At 39.5% G+C, this 19,681-nt stretch overlaps 1 protein-coding gene across 2 annotated transcripts in view; it reads left to right on the top strand.

The window, feature by feature from the left end:
• STAG2 (STAG2 cohesin complex component) overlaps positions 1-19,681 on the top strand; it is a 195,140-nt gene that overhangs the window by 51,464 nt on the left and 123,995 nt on the right. For both annotated transcript variants that reach the window (XM_032763544.2, XM_075068837.1), the window contains exon 2: positions 15,568-15,710. In XM_032763544.2, coding sequence (XP_032619435.1) covers positions 15,667-15,710 — 44 coding nt within the window. In that variant the 5' untranslated portion in view covers positions 15,568-15,666. The remainder of the gene's footprint in view (positions 1-15,567; positions 15,711-19,681) is intronic.

Here is a 19,681-nt window from a genome sequence, read left to right as displayed (position 1 = left end):
CCCAGCACACTCTGGAGGTGGAAAATGTTGAGTCTCTTCTCCTGCTTTTGAAGTACATGACCCTGGTGACAGCTCCCAGCCATCCCTTTCCTGCTGCCTGGGAAACACTGGGAGAGGGAAGGAGTAAGAACAGGCTGTGGTGACAAATCCCACAAACTCTGTCACTAGTCTAGCAAAAATGTGAAGACCTTCAGAAAGGGCCAGTGCCTGGAGCCACAGTATTGGAGAAGCTCAGCTTCTGTGCGTGATCCTGACATTTGTTTTTCCACAAAGAGTGATGAAAGCAAATTGTTTGCCTTTTATTGGAGTATTAAACCGTCCTTGGTAGCATCTGGTATGCGGGTAATGGACCATTGTTATGATAAAAGGACAATGCTGAATTTCTTAAGCACAGAAGAAGTTAAATGTCTGTATTTAAAATATTTTACAAGAATATTTTAATCTTTCCATATTAAAAATACAGCACTGCAAAAATGCAACAAGACACTCATCTAATGGCTCTAGTCACATTGCAATACACTAGCAATTCACTCTGGGGTTGTGGCTACTGTAATGTATTCAGTTGAGTAGAGCATATGACATGTCCAGTAGTCACTTCATGCATTATTCTATGTTGTGATGTTGTATGTATTTATTGTTTTTGAGTGATTCTGTAATCTGAGTAAAAACAACGAGGAGTCCGCTGGCACATGAGTTTGGGCATAAACTTCTGTGGGTTAAAAAAACCTCACTTCAGATGTTGCTCCATGCAGATGAGGAACTGAGGCACTACGTAGATTGTGACTTTCCTAAGGTCAAATAGGAAGTTTGTGGCTCAATGAAAAATTGAATCCCAGTGTACAGAATCATGAGCTGTCCGTAAGACCATCATTCTTTTCTTTGCATCACTTCCTGACGAGGTTTATCCTGAATTTTAAGTGTGAAAGTCTCCTTAAGAATTGTGAGCTTTGTTTTTAGAAAGGAAAGAAAAGAGAGCTGATATAAAACTGTTTATAATTTCTTTCTAAGTCTCTAAGTGTAAATTAACATCAGATAATTTGCTTTTCTTTGTCTGTATTGCCATTTATAACAAATTCTGAATTAAACCTGACCCTTTGGCACTGTATGTGGTATTACATATTACTGGGTGGTTTGGTCAGTGGTAGCTTTTATATTACAGGTATCTGCTGCTACATTTAAGGAAAGTTTGACTAAAGATATGTTAACTTCTTAACACTGAAGTGAACTGCTTTTCAGTCTCTTCTCTCAACTTAGCTTAGCTCAGGTGAGGCTGGCCACATTGCAAAATAACGCTCAAGTTAGTGTATCCACTCTCGCACTGTACTCACTTGTGTGTGATGCCAAGTCTTCTGGAGGCACATCCGATAGTCCTTAGTGCTGTAGTAAAATGAATCTCTTTCTAAATTATTTCCCAAGTAAATTGTGGGAGAACTTCTGTCTTTTTTCTTTTCTTTTTTTGTTTTTTTGACACATGCAGAGGGAAGGCATTGGAGCTCTATTGGCAGTTGAGTGGTGCTAGCCTGTGGTTGTGTTAACATCTGGTGAGTTGTGCATTCTCAAGTTTTAACTTATGCTTTGTCACAAGCCAGCCAGTTTGAGTTAAAAGTAGTGCTAAACTCAATTTCTTTTGTGTAAGGGACTGGAGTTAGGGGCAAGTTATAATTTGAGTTACTGTATATACTGGTTCATAAGCCAAATATTTCTGGTAAAAAAGTGAAGCTTCAAAGAGTGGGGGTTGGCTTATAAATGGGTCTACACCAAAATTTGATGATTTCAAGCTCTATGGAATTACTGAATTGAATATCTAATACATTGTCGTTTTGTTTTCCTGGAGCGTCTGCAGGCATTGAGCCCCTCAGCTCCAAGTGGCTGCAGTTCGCTGTTCCCAGCCAATGGGAACTGCGGGAAGTGGCATCCAGCATGTCCCTCGACCCGCGCCACTTCCTGTGGTTTGCCATTCCCAGCCAATGGGAATTGTGGCCACTGGGAGCTGAGAGACTCCATGCCTGCGGACACTCCAGGTAAACAAAACATCCCGACTTGCCAGTGGCTTACCCTAACAGGCCGGGAGCCAAAGTTTGCCGACCCATTTATTGATGTCAGTACTGCAGCCTTTTAAAGTTGAAAGGCTTTGTTTAGTGGACTAGATTGGCTTGAAATGAATACTAAAAGAGCAGTGCTGCAGATCTGTATGACATTTGACCCATGCATTTCACAAAATGCTATACCTTACAAGCCATTCAGAAAAATACCATTAACAATAGTACTATAGCACTGGTGTCAGTCTGCTGCTGTGTAATTTGATCTCTTCATGCATTTCTGCCAATGGACCGCATAAGTCTCGAGCCAATATGAAAATATAACGTGCAGAATCAATGGAATCTCTAATAAAATATAGGCTTTTATCGCCACAGACATGCCAAAGAACAATAATAATTTGACAGTGATAAAGCAGGTGATGTTCCCATGTAAAGTCCTACAAAATCTAGAACAATAATAATAATCTGTTTTCATAAGAGTATTTAAAATGAACAGTGAAATCAAAAGAAAAGTCTGCTTATCACACGGCTTTCAAACTTAGTTGTTGAATATGCAGAAGCAAACAGTAATTGCGGTGCTGCTAGTGAATTCAGTATCAATGAGAAGCAAGTAAGAGAACGGCGAAAAAATAAAACACTAAAAGACATGCCAAGAAGCAAGAAAAAATGTCCAGCGGGGTGCGCTTCGTTTCCTGAACTGGAGAGGGAGCTCGATAATTGGGTTATTGAATGTTGACAATGGGTACAATGTCACTGGAATTCATCCGCGTGCTCTGCAAATGTAGAAAGACGACAAATACAAGTCAGTAAAGCCGTCAGTGTTTGTCGTCTCAGCGGGTTAGTGTACTTTGTTTCTTGAAACATCATGGTTTCTGTCTTTGTCAGTGAACAAAGATAGCACAATCGCTGCTGAGAGATCTGGAAGAAAAAATCAAATCTTTTCAAAGGTTTATTATAAAATACCTAAAGAAATATGCACTTGAACTGTCACAAATAAGAAATATGGACAAAATACCGATGACATTCGATCTCCCAAGCAACAGAACGGTAACCGGTGTTGGTGAAAAAACAGTTTTAATTAAAACCGCTTGCCATGGAAAAAAAATCCATTTTACGATGGTTTTATCATGTTTGACAAATGGATCAAAGCTCCCTCCTGTTCTTATTTTTAAAAGAAAAAACCTTGCCTACAAACATGAAATTTCCTGCTGGTGTCATCCTATGTACACTTGAAAAGGGATGGATGGATGAAAGTGGGACTATTGAATGGCTGAAAAAAGTGTGGAATAAGAGATCAGGAGCACTTTTCAAGAAACCTGCTATGCTTGTTTGGGACATGTTCAGGGCACACAAGACGGATGAGGTGAAAAATTGGCCAAAAAAATGAAAACTACTTGGGCTGTAATATCTGGAGGTTTAACTTCAGTTCTACAACTGCTTGATATCTGCCTGAACAAACTCTTTAAAGACACGCTACGCAAAATGTGGCCTGTATGGATGTTCTCAGGCATGGCGAAGTTGACAATAGGCAGGAATCTTATGAAGCCCAAAATCAGTCTGGTTGCCCAGTGGGTCAAGGACACGTGGGTGTCCATTCCTTTAGAAACTATAGAAAAATCATTTTGGAAATGCTGTATCAGTAATGCACTTGAGGGGTCAGAAGATGATGCCATATTTGATGATGACACAACAGAGCCTGATGATGAGAAGGAATCTGAGTCTGAAGATGACACTGCTGACATCTACAATGCAGGAGCAGCTGTGACTGAAGCAGAGTTTAATGAACTGTTCGGTGAATCAGAGACTGATTTGGACTTGGAAAGATTTAAAGACATTTTAAAGGCTTATATTGTTCTGAGGTACTTGTTTTAAATATCCATTTACTAATTTTAAATATTGACTAATTTTGAAGGTGAATACATATTTATTATAACAGGTTTTTTGTTAGATTACGTTAAAATAATTCTAGGAAAACTTTTGAGTATTTCTTGTGATGCAAACTTTTAAAATATAGCAGGGCTCCTGACCCTGTAGGGTAAGCCGCTGACAGGTCGTGATGTTTTGTTTACTTGGAGCGTCTGCAGGCACAGAGCCCCTCAGCTCCCAGTGGCCGCCGTTTACCGTTCCCAGCCAATGGGAACAGCGGGAAGTAGCGCCACTTCCCACTGCTCCTATTGGTTGGGAACAGCAAACGGTGGCCACCGGGAGCTGAGGGGCTCCATGCCTGCAAACGCTTTAGGTAAGCAAAATGTCCATGCCTGCTGGTGGCTCATCCTAATGGACCAAGAGCCAAAGTTTTGCCAACCCCTGAAATATAGGGTCAGCTTATGAAAGGGTCATATGGTTTTTGCCATTTTTACCTATCCATCCTGGGAGGGTCAGCTTATTAATGAATGAGTATATACAGTAACATTGTATTGAAGTAGAGCTCCAATTGTGGGTAGAGTTAGAAGCTTAATTTAGTCCTTGCTTTTGTACCATATCAGGTGTTTGTGATGTGATCCTCAAAAAGGGGAACTGTGCAAAAATGAAGAGGGTAGTTAAACAGAAATTAAAAGGTACAGTGACTAAAGTGAAATCTCTGCAAGCTGTGTGGGTGCTTTTAAAAGACACCATAATAGAGGCCCAACTTAAATATATACCCCCAAATTAAGGAACACAGTAAAAGAACTAAATAAGAGCCACTGTGGCTTAACCATCTAAAAGAGGCACTGAGAGATAAAGACTTCCTTTTAAAAAGTGGAAATCAGATCCTAGTGAGGTAAATAGAAAGGAGGATAAACACTGCCAAATTAAGTGTGAAAATGAAGTAAGAAAAGCCAAAGAGGAGTTTGAAGAACGGCTAGCCACAAACTCAAAAGGTAATAACAAAATGTTTTTTTTTTTAAGTACATCAGAAGCAGGGAGCCTGCTAAACAGCCAGTGAGGCCTCTCGATGATCGAGATACAAAAGGAGCGCTTAAAGACGATAAAGTCATTGCGGAGAAACTAAATGGATTCTTTGCTTCAGTCTTCATGGCTGAGGATGTCAGGGAGATTCCTAAACCTGAACCGGCTTTTGTAGGTGACAAATCTGAGGAACTGTCACAGATTGAAATGTCACTAGAGGAGGTTTTGGAATTAATTGATGATAAGCTTAACCTTAACAAGTCACCAGGACCGGATGGCATTCACCCAAGAGTTCTGAAAGAACTCAAATGTGAAGTTGCGGAACTATTAACTGTGGTTTGTAACCTGTCTTTATGGCCTCTGTACCCAATGCCTGAAAGATAGCTAAATGTAAGCCAATATTTAGAAAGGGCGTCTAGAGGTGAGTCCCGGCGATAATACAGACGCGTTGTCATAGTCTAACATCGGTGCCATGCAATCAGTTGAAAACAAGTAAAGAATAAAATTGTCAGACCCCTAGAGAACATAAATTCGTGTGGACAAAAGTCAACATGGTTCTTCGCTGGTAAAGGGAATCGTGTCTTCCTAAATCATTAGAGCGTGAAGGGCAACAACAGGGGGGGACAAGGATCCCCATGGACATATGTACTTAGATTCCCAGAAGAGGTTTGACAAGGTCCTGCCACCAAAGGCTCTAATGTAAATAAGTTGTCGGGGATAAGAAGAAAGATCCTCGTGATTGAGAACTACGGTAAAAGCAGGGAACAAAGGTAGGATGCAATGGTAAATCTCAGAATGGAGCAGGGTAACAATGGTGTCCCAAGGGTCAGTCCTAGGACCAATCCTATTCAACTTATTCATAAATGATCTGGTAAGAAAGGGCTAAACAGTGAGGTGGCAACCTTTGGCAAGATGATACTAGACTGCTCAAGATAGTAGACCCAAGCAGAACTGTGAAGAACTTCAAAAGATCTCACAAAACAAGTGATTGAGCAACAAAATGGCAAATGAAACTTAATGTGGAATAATGTAAAGTAATGCACATGGAAAAAAAACCCAACATACATACAATATGATGGGGGCTAATTTAGGCTTACAACACTTAATTAGGAGAAAGATCTTGGAGTCATCGGGATAGTTCTCTGAAGATGTCACGGCAGTGTGCAGAGGCGTTTCAAAAAAGCAAACGGGCATTTAAGAAATCATTAGAAAGGGGATGAAGAATAATTATTGCCATTATATAAATTGATGGTACGCGTACATCTTGAATAGCGCGTACAGAGTGGTCTCACTCATCGGAAAAAAAAATATATATAATATATATATATAGGGCACTAGAAAAAGCGTCAGAGAAGGGCAAAATAAAATATAGGGGTTTGGAACAGGTTCCATATGAGAAGATTAAAGAAGCTAGGAATTTTTAGCTTGGAAAGAGGAGAACTAAGGGGGGAGATGATAGAGGTTTAAAATCATGAGTGATGTGGAGAAAGTAGATAAGGAAGTATTACTTATTCAGATACAGAACTAGGGTCACCAAATGAAAATTAATAGGCGCAGGTTTAAACAATAAACGAAGTTTCACACAGCACACAGTCAACTTGTGGAACTCCTTGCCTGAGGAGGTTGTGAAGGCTAGGACTATAACAGAGTTTCAAAGAGAACTAGATAAATTCATGGAGGTTAAGTCCATTAATGGCTATTAGCCACTATGGGTAAGGAATGGTGTCCCTAGCCTCTGTTTGCAAGAGGGTAGAGATGGATGGCAGGAGAGAGATCACTTGATCATTACCTGTTAGGTTCACTCCCTCTGAGGCACCTGGCATTGTCCACTGTTGGCAGAGAGGATACTGGGCTAGATGGACCTTTGGTCTAACCCAGTATGGCTGTTCTTATGATACATTGTAAATTACTGATATAATTAAATGACTGACTAATGTCACTGGAAACTTCTCTCCTGCACCGCGCCCCCCACCCAAACTTTAATGAATCATAATTGTCTTACACTTCTTGTTTGTTAAATCTTTAATGGTAGGTTATAGTCAAGGTCCTTCGCTTTCAGTTTTTACCAATTTTTTTAATTGTTTACCAAAAATTTCTCAGGTTTTACGAAACGTATTTATTTTTTTTACCATTTTTTGTCCAAAATTTAACAACTCAAATCAGAATACTGATTAAGAAAATCTATTATACTAGGTAGGTGTGTTTATGCTAATAATAAATTAGTGTAACGGTATGTCTACTCTGCCCACCTTATTGGTGGGCAGTGATCGATCCAGCAGGGATCGATTTGTCGTGTCTCGTCTAGATCCGATACATCGACCCCAAGCCCTCTCCCATCGACTCCTATACTCTAGCGCCGTGAGAGACACAGGCAGAGTCTATGCGGCAGCAGTCAACTCACCGCAGTGAAGACACCACAGTAAGTCTATCTAAGCACGTCGACTTCAGCTACATTATTGACGTAGCTGAAGTTGTATAACTTGGATCCATTTCCTTCCCCTCACCCCCTAGTGTAGACCAGGGCTTGATGTAAATGCAAGGCTGCCTGTTAAAAGAAGGCAATGTAGTGGAAGTTGCAAACACACACTTACGTACATATGTGTACGTCAGTGCCCAAGTCCTAAAAAGAGATGTGCTGGAACTCCACAGATCAGTCTACCCACTCTGGAAGGAGAGATGGCAGCTTGGTGACCTGGGCTGCTCAGGTCACCGAGTTGCTGTCTTTCCTTGCAGAGTGGGAAGCTACATCAGAAGTACTTTTTGTTGCTTTATTTTCTGTCTTCCCTTCCCCTAATATTTACCCAGAACACTGAAGTAAATTTTTTGCACTGATTTTTCACCCATTTTTAAAATATTTGCAATAAAACACTGGTAAGTTTTCAGGAAATTATAAACAAAATAGAAACGGAAAACAAAGGGCTTCGGTTACAGTATGGCGATGCATCACTGTGGGAGATGCTATAGCTGTAAAAAATTGTAATTTAAATCTTTTTGCAGTTATTTTTGGAACAGTCTACCAAGTTCAGCAAGGTCATGATATAGTTGCCCTTGACACTTTTGTATCCAAGGAGAGTCCAGAGTGATTCCAAATAAATGTGTTTTTTAATTTCACCCAAGATGCAGTAACTTTTGGTATATTTGAACTGTTTTGTATAGAGATTTGGCAAATGTAAGCAAAATATGCTACAGTATGTTTTTAACAATGTATTATAAAGTTTATTGTAAAGAAATAACTAGGTCAACCTCTGGATGACCTGTCTTCTAGAGTTTCTTTAGTTAGCTTTAGGCTAGAGCTCCACCTTGTGATCTTTCAGCATGATACATTTTCTTTTAAAAGTTAATAAGTTAATTATGTTTCAGTAAAACTCATGGAAATTCATCCATAAACTCATAAATCAACTTAATTTTACCAACAAACACTGAAAGCTGTATGAAATATATAAATAGACAAAATTAAAATGCTTAAGTACTAAGGATATTAAAGATAGTTACAGTTTCATGATAATTAGAGACATATGTTGACCTTAGCAGATGCATATACCAGTACCAGGTGCCAAAGGTCTTGTTTTAAATCTGTGCTTACTGTTGATAATTCAGTTTTTTGCTGGTTGGAATGGCATCTGCAAAATGGACTCTTTTTTTGCCTTCTTCTCTGAATTGACTACATCAAAGTATAATTTTTTTTGTTTAAAAAGGATCTAATAAGGTACTTGTATAACAAAAGCATATGTCTGCCCTTTTACTGTTTATGGTCCCAATCCTTGTCATAACCTCAGCACCCCTTTGCTGGGGTTAATGTTGTAAACTCCTCTGTCATCCTGCTGATATGTAGAGCATTTTGCATACTCATGGTACTATGTATAATTTATTGATATCTCATATGTTGAGAAGGTTGCTGGCCAAATGCTAGGCCCCTCCTCTCTTCTGTTTTTCTCCCCTCCCAAAAACGTAATCCCAAAACACCTCTATTTTTGTAACACAGACTCTTGAGCTCCAGGAGACAGGTTCGTATCCCTCTTTTGTTCTATAATTAGAAGGTAGAAGTTCAACATTTACTTCAAGAAAAATCATCTGGTTTTCTTTCTTGTTGTCTGTGCTAGAAATCTAATTATGAAATTTACTAAGTGTTGCAAAACTCCAGATATCTAGTTTTAATAGATGGTCTTTAATTTCAGAATGAGAGATGCACCAAATATATATTTAAATTCTGTGTTGAGATTATTTTTAACAGTTTATACGTTCCTTTACTCAGTTTGTGGTGATTATATTCTTTAAAATTTTTTGTAGTTGCCAACCCCTGTGCTAGAGGAGGATACAAACATTTTTCCCAGTAGGGGTTTCATACGTGGTTTCTTAACAGCTGACTAATGTTGAGACTTTGGGACCTTGGGCTGTTTTTATAAACTCTGGATAGGACTGTACTGTGGTGATTACAGATTAGGACTGAGCATTTGATTGTTCCAAAAATAATTGGTCAATTGATGGGTCAAATATTATAAAATAATGTACAAATGGTCAAATATTTAGAAGCATGAGTCCCTGGCCATCTTGGGTGATAACGATTGATGGACCTATTCTTCGTAATTTATCTAATTCTTTTTTAATCCCAGTGATATTTTTGGCCTTCACAACCTCCCCTGGCAGTGAATTCCACAGGCTGACTGTGCATTGTGTGAAGAAGTACTTCTGTTTTAAATCTGTTGCCTGTTAATTTCATTGGGAGACCTCCAGTTGTGTTATGTGAATGGGTGAATAACACTTCCTTATTCACTTTCTCCACCCCATTTATGATTTTGTGGACCTGTGTCATATTCACCCGTTAGTCATTTCTTTTGTAAGCTGAATAGTCCCAGTCTTTTTGATTTCTCCTCTTATGGAAGCTAGTCCATACCCCTAATCATTTTAGTTGCTCTTAGTATTTTTTCCAATTCTAATATATCTTTTGTAAGATAGGGCGACCAGAACTGCGTGGGCATACCATAGATTTATGTAGTGGCATTACAGTATTTTCTGTCTCATTATCGATCACTTTCCTGATGGTTCCTAACATTAGCTTTTTTGACTGCCGCTGCACAGAGTAGATGTTTTCAGATCTCTGAGGTGCCACAAGTAGTCCTGTTCTTTTTGCGGATACACACTTACACAGCTGCTACTCTGAAACCTGTCTTGAGTGGTGGTAGCTGAATTATACACAAAAAATGATGGGATCTAGTTGGGATCGTTTTCCAATATGCATTATTACTTGGAGACAAGCGAGCTGATTTTTAGTGGCACTCACACTGCCTAGGTCCTGGCCACCCGTCTTGGGGGCTCTGCATTTTAATTTAATTTTAAATGTAGCTTCTTAAACATTTTAAAAACCTTATTTACTTTACATAAAACAATAGTGTGTGTGTGTGTGTATATGTGTGTGTGTGTGTGTGTGTGTATATATATATATATATATATATATATATATATATAAAAATAAAAAAAAAATTCCCCTCTCACCCCTGTGGGTGGTATGTGTCTTCCTCAACCTCGGGTCCTCTACCAGAGGCCTGGGAGTTTGAGGGTTCTGCGCAGTATCTTAGCTGTTCCTAGCACTGCACTCTTCTGGACAGAGAGCTCTGATGTTGTTCCTGGGATCTGTTGGAGCCACTCACCCAGCTTAGGAGTCACAGCCCCGAGGGCTCCTACCACCACTGGGACCACTTTGGCCTTCACTTTCCACATCCTCTCTAGTTCCTCTTTCAGGCCCTGGTACTTCTCCAGCTTCTCATATTCCTTCTTCCTGATGTTGCTGTCACTTGGCACTGCTATATCTATCACCACCGCTGTCTTCTGCTCCTTGTCTATTACCACGATGTCTGGTTGATTGGCCAGTACCTGCCTGTCCGTCTGGATCTGGAAGTCCCACAGAATCTTAGCCCTGCTATTCTCCACAACCTTCTGTGGAATCTCCCATCTGGTCTTGGGAGGGTCTAGCCCATACGCTGTGCAGATGTTCCTGTACACAATGCCAGCCACTTGGTTGTGCCGTTCAGTGTATGCTGTTCCTGCCTGCATCTTACATCCTGCCACTATGTGTTGGACTGTCTCTGAGGCCTCTCTGCACAGTCTGCACCTTGGGTCCTCTCTAGTGTGGTAGACCCCTGCTTCAATGGATCTGGTGCTCAGTGCCTGTTCCTGTGCTGCTATGATCAGTGCCTCAGTGCTGTCTTTTAGTCCAGCCCTTTCCAGCCACTGGTAGGATTTCCCAATGTCAGCCACCTCAGCTATCTGTCGATGGTACATCCCATGCAGGGTCTTGTCTTGCCATGGCACTTCTTCTGCTTGGTCTTCCTCCCATGTCTGCTGCTGCCTCAGGCATTCTCTCAGCAGCTCATCTTTGGGGGCCATCTTACTGATGTACTCCTGGATGTTCCGGGTTTCATCCAGGACAGTGGCTTTGACGCTCACCAAGCCCCGCCCGCCTTCTTTCCGGCTGGTATACAGTCTCTGGGTGTTGGACTTGGGGTGGAAACCTCCGTGCATTGTGAGGAGCTTCCGGGTCTTCACATCGGCAGCCTCCATGTCCTCCTTTGGCCAGCTCACTATACCGGCAGGGTATCTGATGACCGGCAGGGCGTATCCGTTGATGGCGTGGATCTTGTTCTTCCCACTGAGCTGGCTCTTCAGGACCTGTCTTATCCTTTGGTGATACTTGGATGTTGCTGTCTTCCTTGCCTCCTCATCATGGTTTCCATGTGATTGTGGGACGCCAAGGTATTTGTAGCTGGTCTGTATGTCTGCTATGTGGCCCGCTGGTAGTTCCACCCCATCAGTCTTGACTACCTTCCCTCTCTTCACCACCATCCGGCCACACTTCTCCAGTCCGAATGACATCCCGATATCCTCACTGTAAATCCGTGTCAGGTGGATTAGTGAGTCGATGTCTCGTTCATATATATATATAATAAAATAAAAAACACACACACTTATGGAAAGAGACCTTCTAAAAATGTTAATGTATTACTGGCACGCGAAACCTAAAATCAGAATGAATAAATGAAGACTCGGCACACCAGTTCTGAAAGGTTGCCAATCCCTGTTTTAACTAGTTACTGATCCATAAGACGACTTCCCTCTTACCCCATCGCTGCTTACTTTGCTTAAGAGCCTTTGGTGTGGGACCTTATCAAAGACTTTCAGAAAGTTCAGGTACATTGTATCCACTGGATCTCCCTTGTCCATATGTTTTTTGACTCTCTCAAAGAATTCTAATAGATTGATTGAGGCATGGTTTCCCTTCACAAAAGCCATGTTGAGACTTTCCCTATATATCAGACAAACAGATGAATGCAATAATTCTGTTCTTCACTATCGTTTCAACCAATTTGCCTGGTACTGAAGTAAGGCTTACTGGCCTGTAATTGCCAAGATTGCCTCTGGAGCCTTTTAAAAAATAGGCATCTGATATAGAGGCTAATTTAAGTGATAGGTTACATACCACAGCTAGTTTTATTTGAGCTCCTTCAGAACTCTTGGGTGAATATTATCTGGTCCTGGTGACTTAATCCTGTTTTATTTATTTGTTCCTAAACTTCCTTTATTGACACGTCAATCTCTGACGTTTCTTCAGATTTGTCACCTAAAAAGAATGGCTCAGGTGTGGGAATCTCCCTCACATCCTCTGCAGTGAAAACCTATATAAAGAATTAATTTAGCCTCTCTGCGACGGGTTTGTGTTCTTTGAGCGGTCTTTTAGCACCATGATCATCCAGTGGGCCCCATTGATTGTATGGGAGACTTCCCACTTCTGATGTACAGAAATGTTTTTTGTTCATTTTTGTATCTTTTGCTAGTTACTCTTTAAATAGTTTTTTTGGACTGCTTAATCATACTTTTACACTTGACATATCAGAATTTATGCTCCTTTGTATTTTCCTCAGTCGGATATGACTCAGTTTTTAAAGGATATGTTTGTTTCTAACCACCTCTTTGACTTTTTGTTTTTCCATAGTGGCATTTTTTTGGTCACGTTGCTTTTTTAAAAATTATAATAATAATAATATTTGGGGTATATATACAGTTTGAGCCTCTATTATGATGTCTTTAAAAAGTTTCCATACATCTTGCAGGCATTTCATTCTTATTACTGTTCCTTTTAATTTCTGTTTAACTGGCTTCCTCATTTTTGTGGTGTTTCCTTTTTTTGAAGTTAAAATTTACAGTGGAACGTTTCTTTGATATTTCCCACCCCTACTGGGATTTTAAATTTAATTACATTCATTTGGTAAGAGCGACCGTAATCAGTTCTACTCATCTCTTGGACTAGATCTTGTATGCCACTTAGACCAAATCAAGAATTGCCTCTACCCTTGTGAGTTCCAGGACTAGCTGCTCCAAGAAGCAATCATTAATGGTTTCTAGACATTTTATTTCTGCATCCTGTCTTGAGGTGACGTGTACCTCCTGTCCTGAGGTCACAGTTTATTCATTGTATTTTTAAACAGCAATATATTGGGCTGAGTGGTGATGCTCAGTTGTGCACTGGAATAAGTAAAAATGCTGGTTGTGGAGTTACCATTAAGTTATTGACACCCTCATTGTGAATATTGCCCCATCCCTCAGGTGGTAGACTGGGTTGGGCAAACGTTTTGGCCTGAGGGCCACCTTGGGGTATTAAAATTGTATGGCAGGCCATGAATGCTCACAAAATTGTGGGTGGAAGTGAGGGCTCCAGTTTTAGGTGTGGGATCTGGGGTGGGGCTAGAGATGAGGAGTTCAGGGTGCAGGAGGGGGCTCCGGGTTTGGGTATGGGGTAGGGTGACGGCTCTAAACTGGGGCTGGGATGAGTTGTTTGGGGTGCAGGAGGGGGCTGCAGGCTGGGATCAAGGGGTTTGGAGGGTGGGAGGGGGATCAAGGATGGGGCAGGCTATTGAGGCACGAGGGGGTGAGGCTCGGGTGGGGCTGGGAATGAGGGCCTTGGGGCACAAGAGGGGGCTCTGGGCTGGGACTGAGGGTTCGGAGGGCGAGAGGGGGATCAGGGCTGTGGCAAGGGATTGGGTGCAAGCTCCGGGCGGCGATTACTGTAAGCACCTCCCAGAAGCTTGTCCCTCCTCTGGCTCCGAGGCACAGTCAGGTGGCTCTGCGTGCTGCCCAGGCGCCATCCTTGCAGCACCCATTGGCCAGGAACTGCCTGCAGATGGGGTGATGCGTGGCCAGGCGGCTCTGCACCTCCGTGTACTACGTAGGAGCCGAAGAGGGGTCATGCCAGCTACTTTCCGGGAGCTGCTCAGAGTGGGGCAAGCCCCCGACCCTGTTCCCTTGCTGGCGCACTGGAGCGGGGCAAACCCTGACCCTGCTACCCGGCGGGAGCTGAGGGACTGTTTGAATGGTCTGACGGGTTGGATATGGCCAATGAGCCATAGTTTGCCTGCCCCTATACTAGATGCATGAGGAGCTTTTGCAATAAGGACGCCAACTGTCTTTTTCACATTGTCTGCTTTGAAATTCAGAAGACTACCTGGAAGCCATGAAAATTTCACCCTGAACAGTTGAAGTTTAGCTAAATTTTAAGCAACTAAGGTCTTATAATGGGTAGTAACTATAGGTGGTGTGTCCAGCTCTGCCCATAATAGTTCACAGCTGCACTAGATGGCAGTACTTTTTAATTTTTTGTCCAGTATGAGTTTTCTTGCTAGCATTCTAGATGGACCAATAAACTGCTGTAGCAATTCTTATGCTCCTATTTGTAACGGGGATAGTATCTATATTGAGGAGCTGTTGAGATTTAATCAGATACAGCTTGTTAAAATGCTTTCATTATAAAAATTGATGTTAATCTAGGATATTAAACACACTGAAGAGTAGACCAGCAGAAAAGCCAATATCTCTTAGACCCCCTTTTTGTGTATTTTTAACATGTACTACATGTGGCATGTAGTATACACACATGCCACATGCCCCACTAGCACCAGTATAAATAAATAACCGTGCAGACAGGCTCTACTTGGGTGAGTAGTGTAAAGACACATCAGAAGTTTAGGGTATGCACCCTAAATGGTTCTCAGTGTCTTTTATGTCAAGACTTCTATTTTTAGCAGTTAAGTGTTCCACTGTCTCCCTTCTGCCAAAGCTTTTCCCCTTTGGTGAAAGACTCTGGCAGTGGAGAGAGGTTTTGGCAGCTCCCTTCTGTTGGAGCTTTTCTCCGCTGCCGCCTCCTTGCCAGAGCCTTTCACTGCATTGTGGGCACTGCCTGCTTTTTTCACTGTGGTGTGTAGCTACTGCCGATGTAGACAAGGCCTTAGTTCAAAGAAGAAATTGAGGTTTTGTTCTTTAGATTACTCTTCTAAAATGATCTAGACTAAAAAGGAATACATGCATATTCTCCTTGCCGCTTCTAATGAGATTTTTTTCCCTATATATCATTTACCAGGTTTTGCTGTATGTTTTTTTAATATTGTGATGCTGTTGCAGGAGTTTGAGGAGAGATTTTGGTGGGGGAAACAGCACTTATAAAATTTAATTTAAAAGGAGAAAAATAAACTTCTGATCTTCTGAAATATATGTAAAAAGGCTGATATACAGTACAAGACATTAATGATAGTAATATTTTTGCGCATTTCATTGAGTAAAAATTGACCTGGTTGTGTGTGTGTTTTTTTTTTAATAGGAATTGTCTTTTGTGAAAGGAAGAAAACGTACTTGCCCACTGTAAACTGTTTTTTGAACATATTTCTAGTACAGTGGTGGTCCAGAAGATGATAAAGAAATGATAGCAGCTCCAGAAATACCAACTGATTTTACTCTCCTTCAGTAAGTAACAGTGCTTAATGCAGCCATAACAAGGTTTATTTTGTCAAGTAGTTACAGTGATTTAAATCTAAAGCATTGCTTGAATGGTGTCCTGTGTTTCCAGGGGAGTTAAAATAGCAATCTTATAACTGGTTTAACTTTTTTTACTATAGATTTTTAGAATCTTTTAATGAAGCGTTTTGCTAGTAGGAGAAGCTATTGTCATGGTCACAGAATAGTTTCCATTATATAAGCATCAGAAAAATGTTTCTAACGTTCAGAAAAATGTTTTCTTTTGGATTAGAAATTTTCTGGACAGAAATATGAGTAATGTCAAGTCGTTATCTTCCTGTTTTTGGAGACAGATGTTGATTGAGGTCTTTTTTTAAAGGGCTCAGGTTGCTTAATCCTTAACAGAAAGAGTTGCTTTTTTGCCAAATGTTTGTTCGTGTGTCTGTGTTTTTGATAAACTTTAATTGTAGATTATATGACTTCTCAGATACTTGTGATATCTTCCTACTGGTTCTGCAGTCATCCATAATCTTCCAGGGTAGACAAAATCTGGGTTCCTAATGTGGTTTTTTTTTTGTTTTGTTTGCTTTTTTTAAATAGGGGAGGAAAAGCAAAATGCATCTCATAGGTACAGACAGAAACCTTTTAGGCCTTCTTTATACATAATCAATTTTTTCTTTGTAGTTCACGTTTAAGAAATTCTAAAAACCCTTCTTTGAGTCATGACTTCAGCTGAAAAGTACCTAAAATTTGATATTTATGTGTAATTAGTGCTTAATGAAGAGTGTCAACTTTCTTTGGGTTGGTTGAGGATATTAAAAAAGTAGTGGGGGGGGGAGATGATGTGATTGGAAAAAATTGATTTAGAGCATCATCAGTAGTATTTAAGACTTTTTTAAAAATATATTGATTAGCAGAGTCTAATAGATTTCTAAGATTAACTTTCTGTTATATCTTTTACTAAGCACAGTCACTTAACCCTGTTACTCTCTACCCTTCTCTTTTCCTCTGTCTTCATTCTCCAAGAAAATTAAATACACACAAGTGTTAAATCAAGAAACAATTTCTCCAAATTGTGTGCATGTCCACAAATTGGATTTGGGTTTGTGTGATTTATTTGCTGCTTCACAATGTATTTTTCGGAAAGGTTTTTAAATTAAAACGTGTGTGATATGTGTTGCATTTATGTAAGACATAGATTTTGTCTATTGTTTTTCCTGAAAAGACTGTAGGGACTTCTGTCGTCATGGTCTCACTAGTTTTCCAGAAGTACTATGGATGTGAAACTTAACAGTTGAGAAAGGAGGAAGGAGGAATTCTTAAACTGGTGCAACTGTTTCTTCTAAATAAGGTCTAAGTTAAGATGGTTTCAATTGGTGGAAAAATCTATATGGGCATTTTTTATTTTAAGAATATCTTATTTTGGTTTAGTTGAAATTGATTCCTAATCAGTTTAAAGCAAATTGAAATAAATGTGGTTTAACCGAAATAGATTTGTATACACTGCCTTTTTCATTAGTTTATTTAAATCTGTTTAAAGTCATACCTTAAGTTAAACTGGTACAGCTTTCTTGTGTAGGCCAGCCTTTAGTCATATGTTTAGAATTTGGGTTTTCACACCTATTAAACTCTCACATGCCAAGTTTTCGGCTGAAAGGATTTTTTATTAAAGACTTACCAGCCTGTTCTCTTTAATGGTTGGGGACAATTCCAATCCATATCTGAGTTCTCCTCTACAAAACAGGAACAACAAAATGTTGACATACCTGTTCATTCTAAAGTTTAAAAAATAAACAAACAAGCTTGAAAATGTTTTTGCAACTGTAGGGGCTCTCAGCTTTCTGGCATCCTTAATATAAAGAAGGAAGTACAGACAGTTTTTCCCTTTGTGGATCACATTTAAGATTGCATAGTTTAAAAGCATGTCAGCAAATGCAAACTAGGTTCTATGGCAACTGTTATTTGCATACAATGCATAGTCTGTATAATTTAGAATATACATTTTGTTATTAAACATTATAACAAGAAATGCAAAAATACTAATTTTATGTTGGTGAAATTTAGCCAAGTTAATATTGCTGTAGAAACAGGTGGCTTTTTGTTTCCTAACTCGTATATTTATATTAGGGCTGTGGATTAATCGCAGTTAACTCATGCGACTAACTCGAAAAAATTAACTGTGATTAAAAAAATTAATCACGATTAATTGCACTGTTAAACAATACAATACCAATTGAAATTTATCAAATATTTTAGGATGTTTTTCTATATTTTCAAATATATTGATTTCTATTATAGCATGGAATGCAAAGTGTACAGTGCTCACTTTATATTATTTTTATTATAAATATTTTCACTGTAAAAATGATAGAAATAGTATTTTTCAATTCCTTATACAAGCACTGTAGTGCAATCTCTGTTGTGAAAGTGTAACTTAAAAAATGTATTTTTTTGTTACATAACTGCACTCAAAAAAAACCAATATAAAACTTTAGAGCCTACAAGTCCACTCAGTCCTACTTCTTGTTCAGCCAATTGCTAAGACAAACAAGTTTGTTTACATTTACATTTTACAGATAGTGCTGCCGCCTTCTTATTTACTATGTCACCTAAAAGTGAAAACAGCGTTTGCATGGCACTTTTGTAGCTGACATTGCAAGGTATTTACGTGCCAGATATGCTAAACATTCAGCTGCCCCTTCATGCTTCAATCACCATTCTTCCATGCTGTTGATGCTTATTAAAAAAAATAATGCGTTAATTAAATTTGTGACTGAACTCCTTGGGGGAGAATTGTATGTCTTCTGTTCTGTTTTACCCTCATTCTGCCATATATTTCATGTTATAGCAGTCTCGGAGGATGATCCAACATGTGATCATTTTAAGAATACTTTCACAGAAGATTTGACAAAACACAAAGGTATCCATGTGACATTTCTAAAAATAGCTACTGCACTCAACTCCAGGTTTAAGAATCTGGAGTGCCTTCCAAAATCTGAGAGGGACAAGGTGTGGATCATGCTTCAGAAGTCTAAAAAGAGCAACATTCCGATGTGGAAACCAAACCACCAAAAAAGAAAGTCAGCCATCTGCTGGTCGCATCTGACTCAGATGATGAAAATGAACATGTCAGTCTGCTCTGCTTTGGATCATTATTGATCAGAACCTGTCACCAGCATGGACACACATCCACTGGAATGGTGATTGAAGTATGAAGGGACATATGAATCTTTAGCGCATCTGGCACGTAAATGACTTGCAACGCCGGTTACAATAGTGCCATACGAAGCCTGTTCTCGCTTTCAGGTGACATTGTAAACAAAAAGCGGGCAGCATTACCTCCTGCAAATGTAACCAAACTTTTGTCTGAATGATTGGTTTAAGTAGGACTTGGTGGACTTGTAGGCTTTAAAGTTTTACATTTTACTTTTGAATGCAGTTTTTTTGTACATAATGCTACATTTGTACATTCAACTTAAATGATAAAGAGCTTGCAGTACAGTAGTTGTATTAGGTGAATTGAAAAATACTATTTCTTGTGTTTTTTACTGTGCAGATATTTGTAATAAAAAAATATCGAGTGAGCACTGTACACTTTGTAGTCTGTGTTTGTAACTGAAATCAGTATATTTGGAAATGAAGAAAACACCTCAAAATATTTTTTAAAATGGTATTCTGTTATTTAACAGTGCAATTAATCACGATTAATTTTTTTAATCCGTTGACGGCCCCAATTTTATATTATAGCATTTTTAAAAAGTATGGTATGTTAAAGTAAAAGTGTAATTAGGAAATACAAAAATTGCTACACTTCCAACATTTTCGAAAATTTTGTAGAAAACTTCTGAGTTTTGAACCACAGTAGATGTATTCTCTGTCTCTATTCTCTTAATAGGTGTGTAACTCCTATTGACGTTTATGTATATTTTTCTAATAGCTTACCAGCTTTGGCAGGGAAGAAAGGCTTCAGTTTTGCAGTA

This window comes from Chelonoidis abingdonii, chromosome 8 (assembly GCF_003597395.2).
Source record: "Chelonoidis abingdonii isolate Lonesome George chromosome 8, CheloAbing_2.0, whole genome shotgun sequence".
NCBI classification, from domain to species: domain Eukaryota; kingdom Metazoa; phylum Chordata; order Testudines; family Testudinidae; genus Chelonoidis; species Chelonoidis abingdonii.
This window is presented reverse-complemented; position numbering and strand designations above follow the sequence as displayed.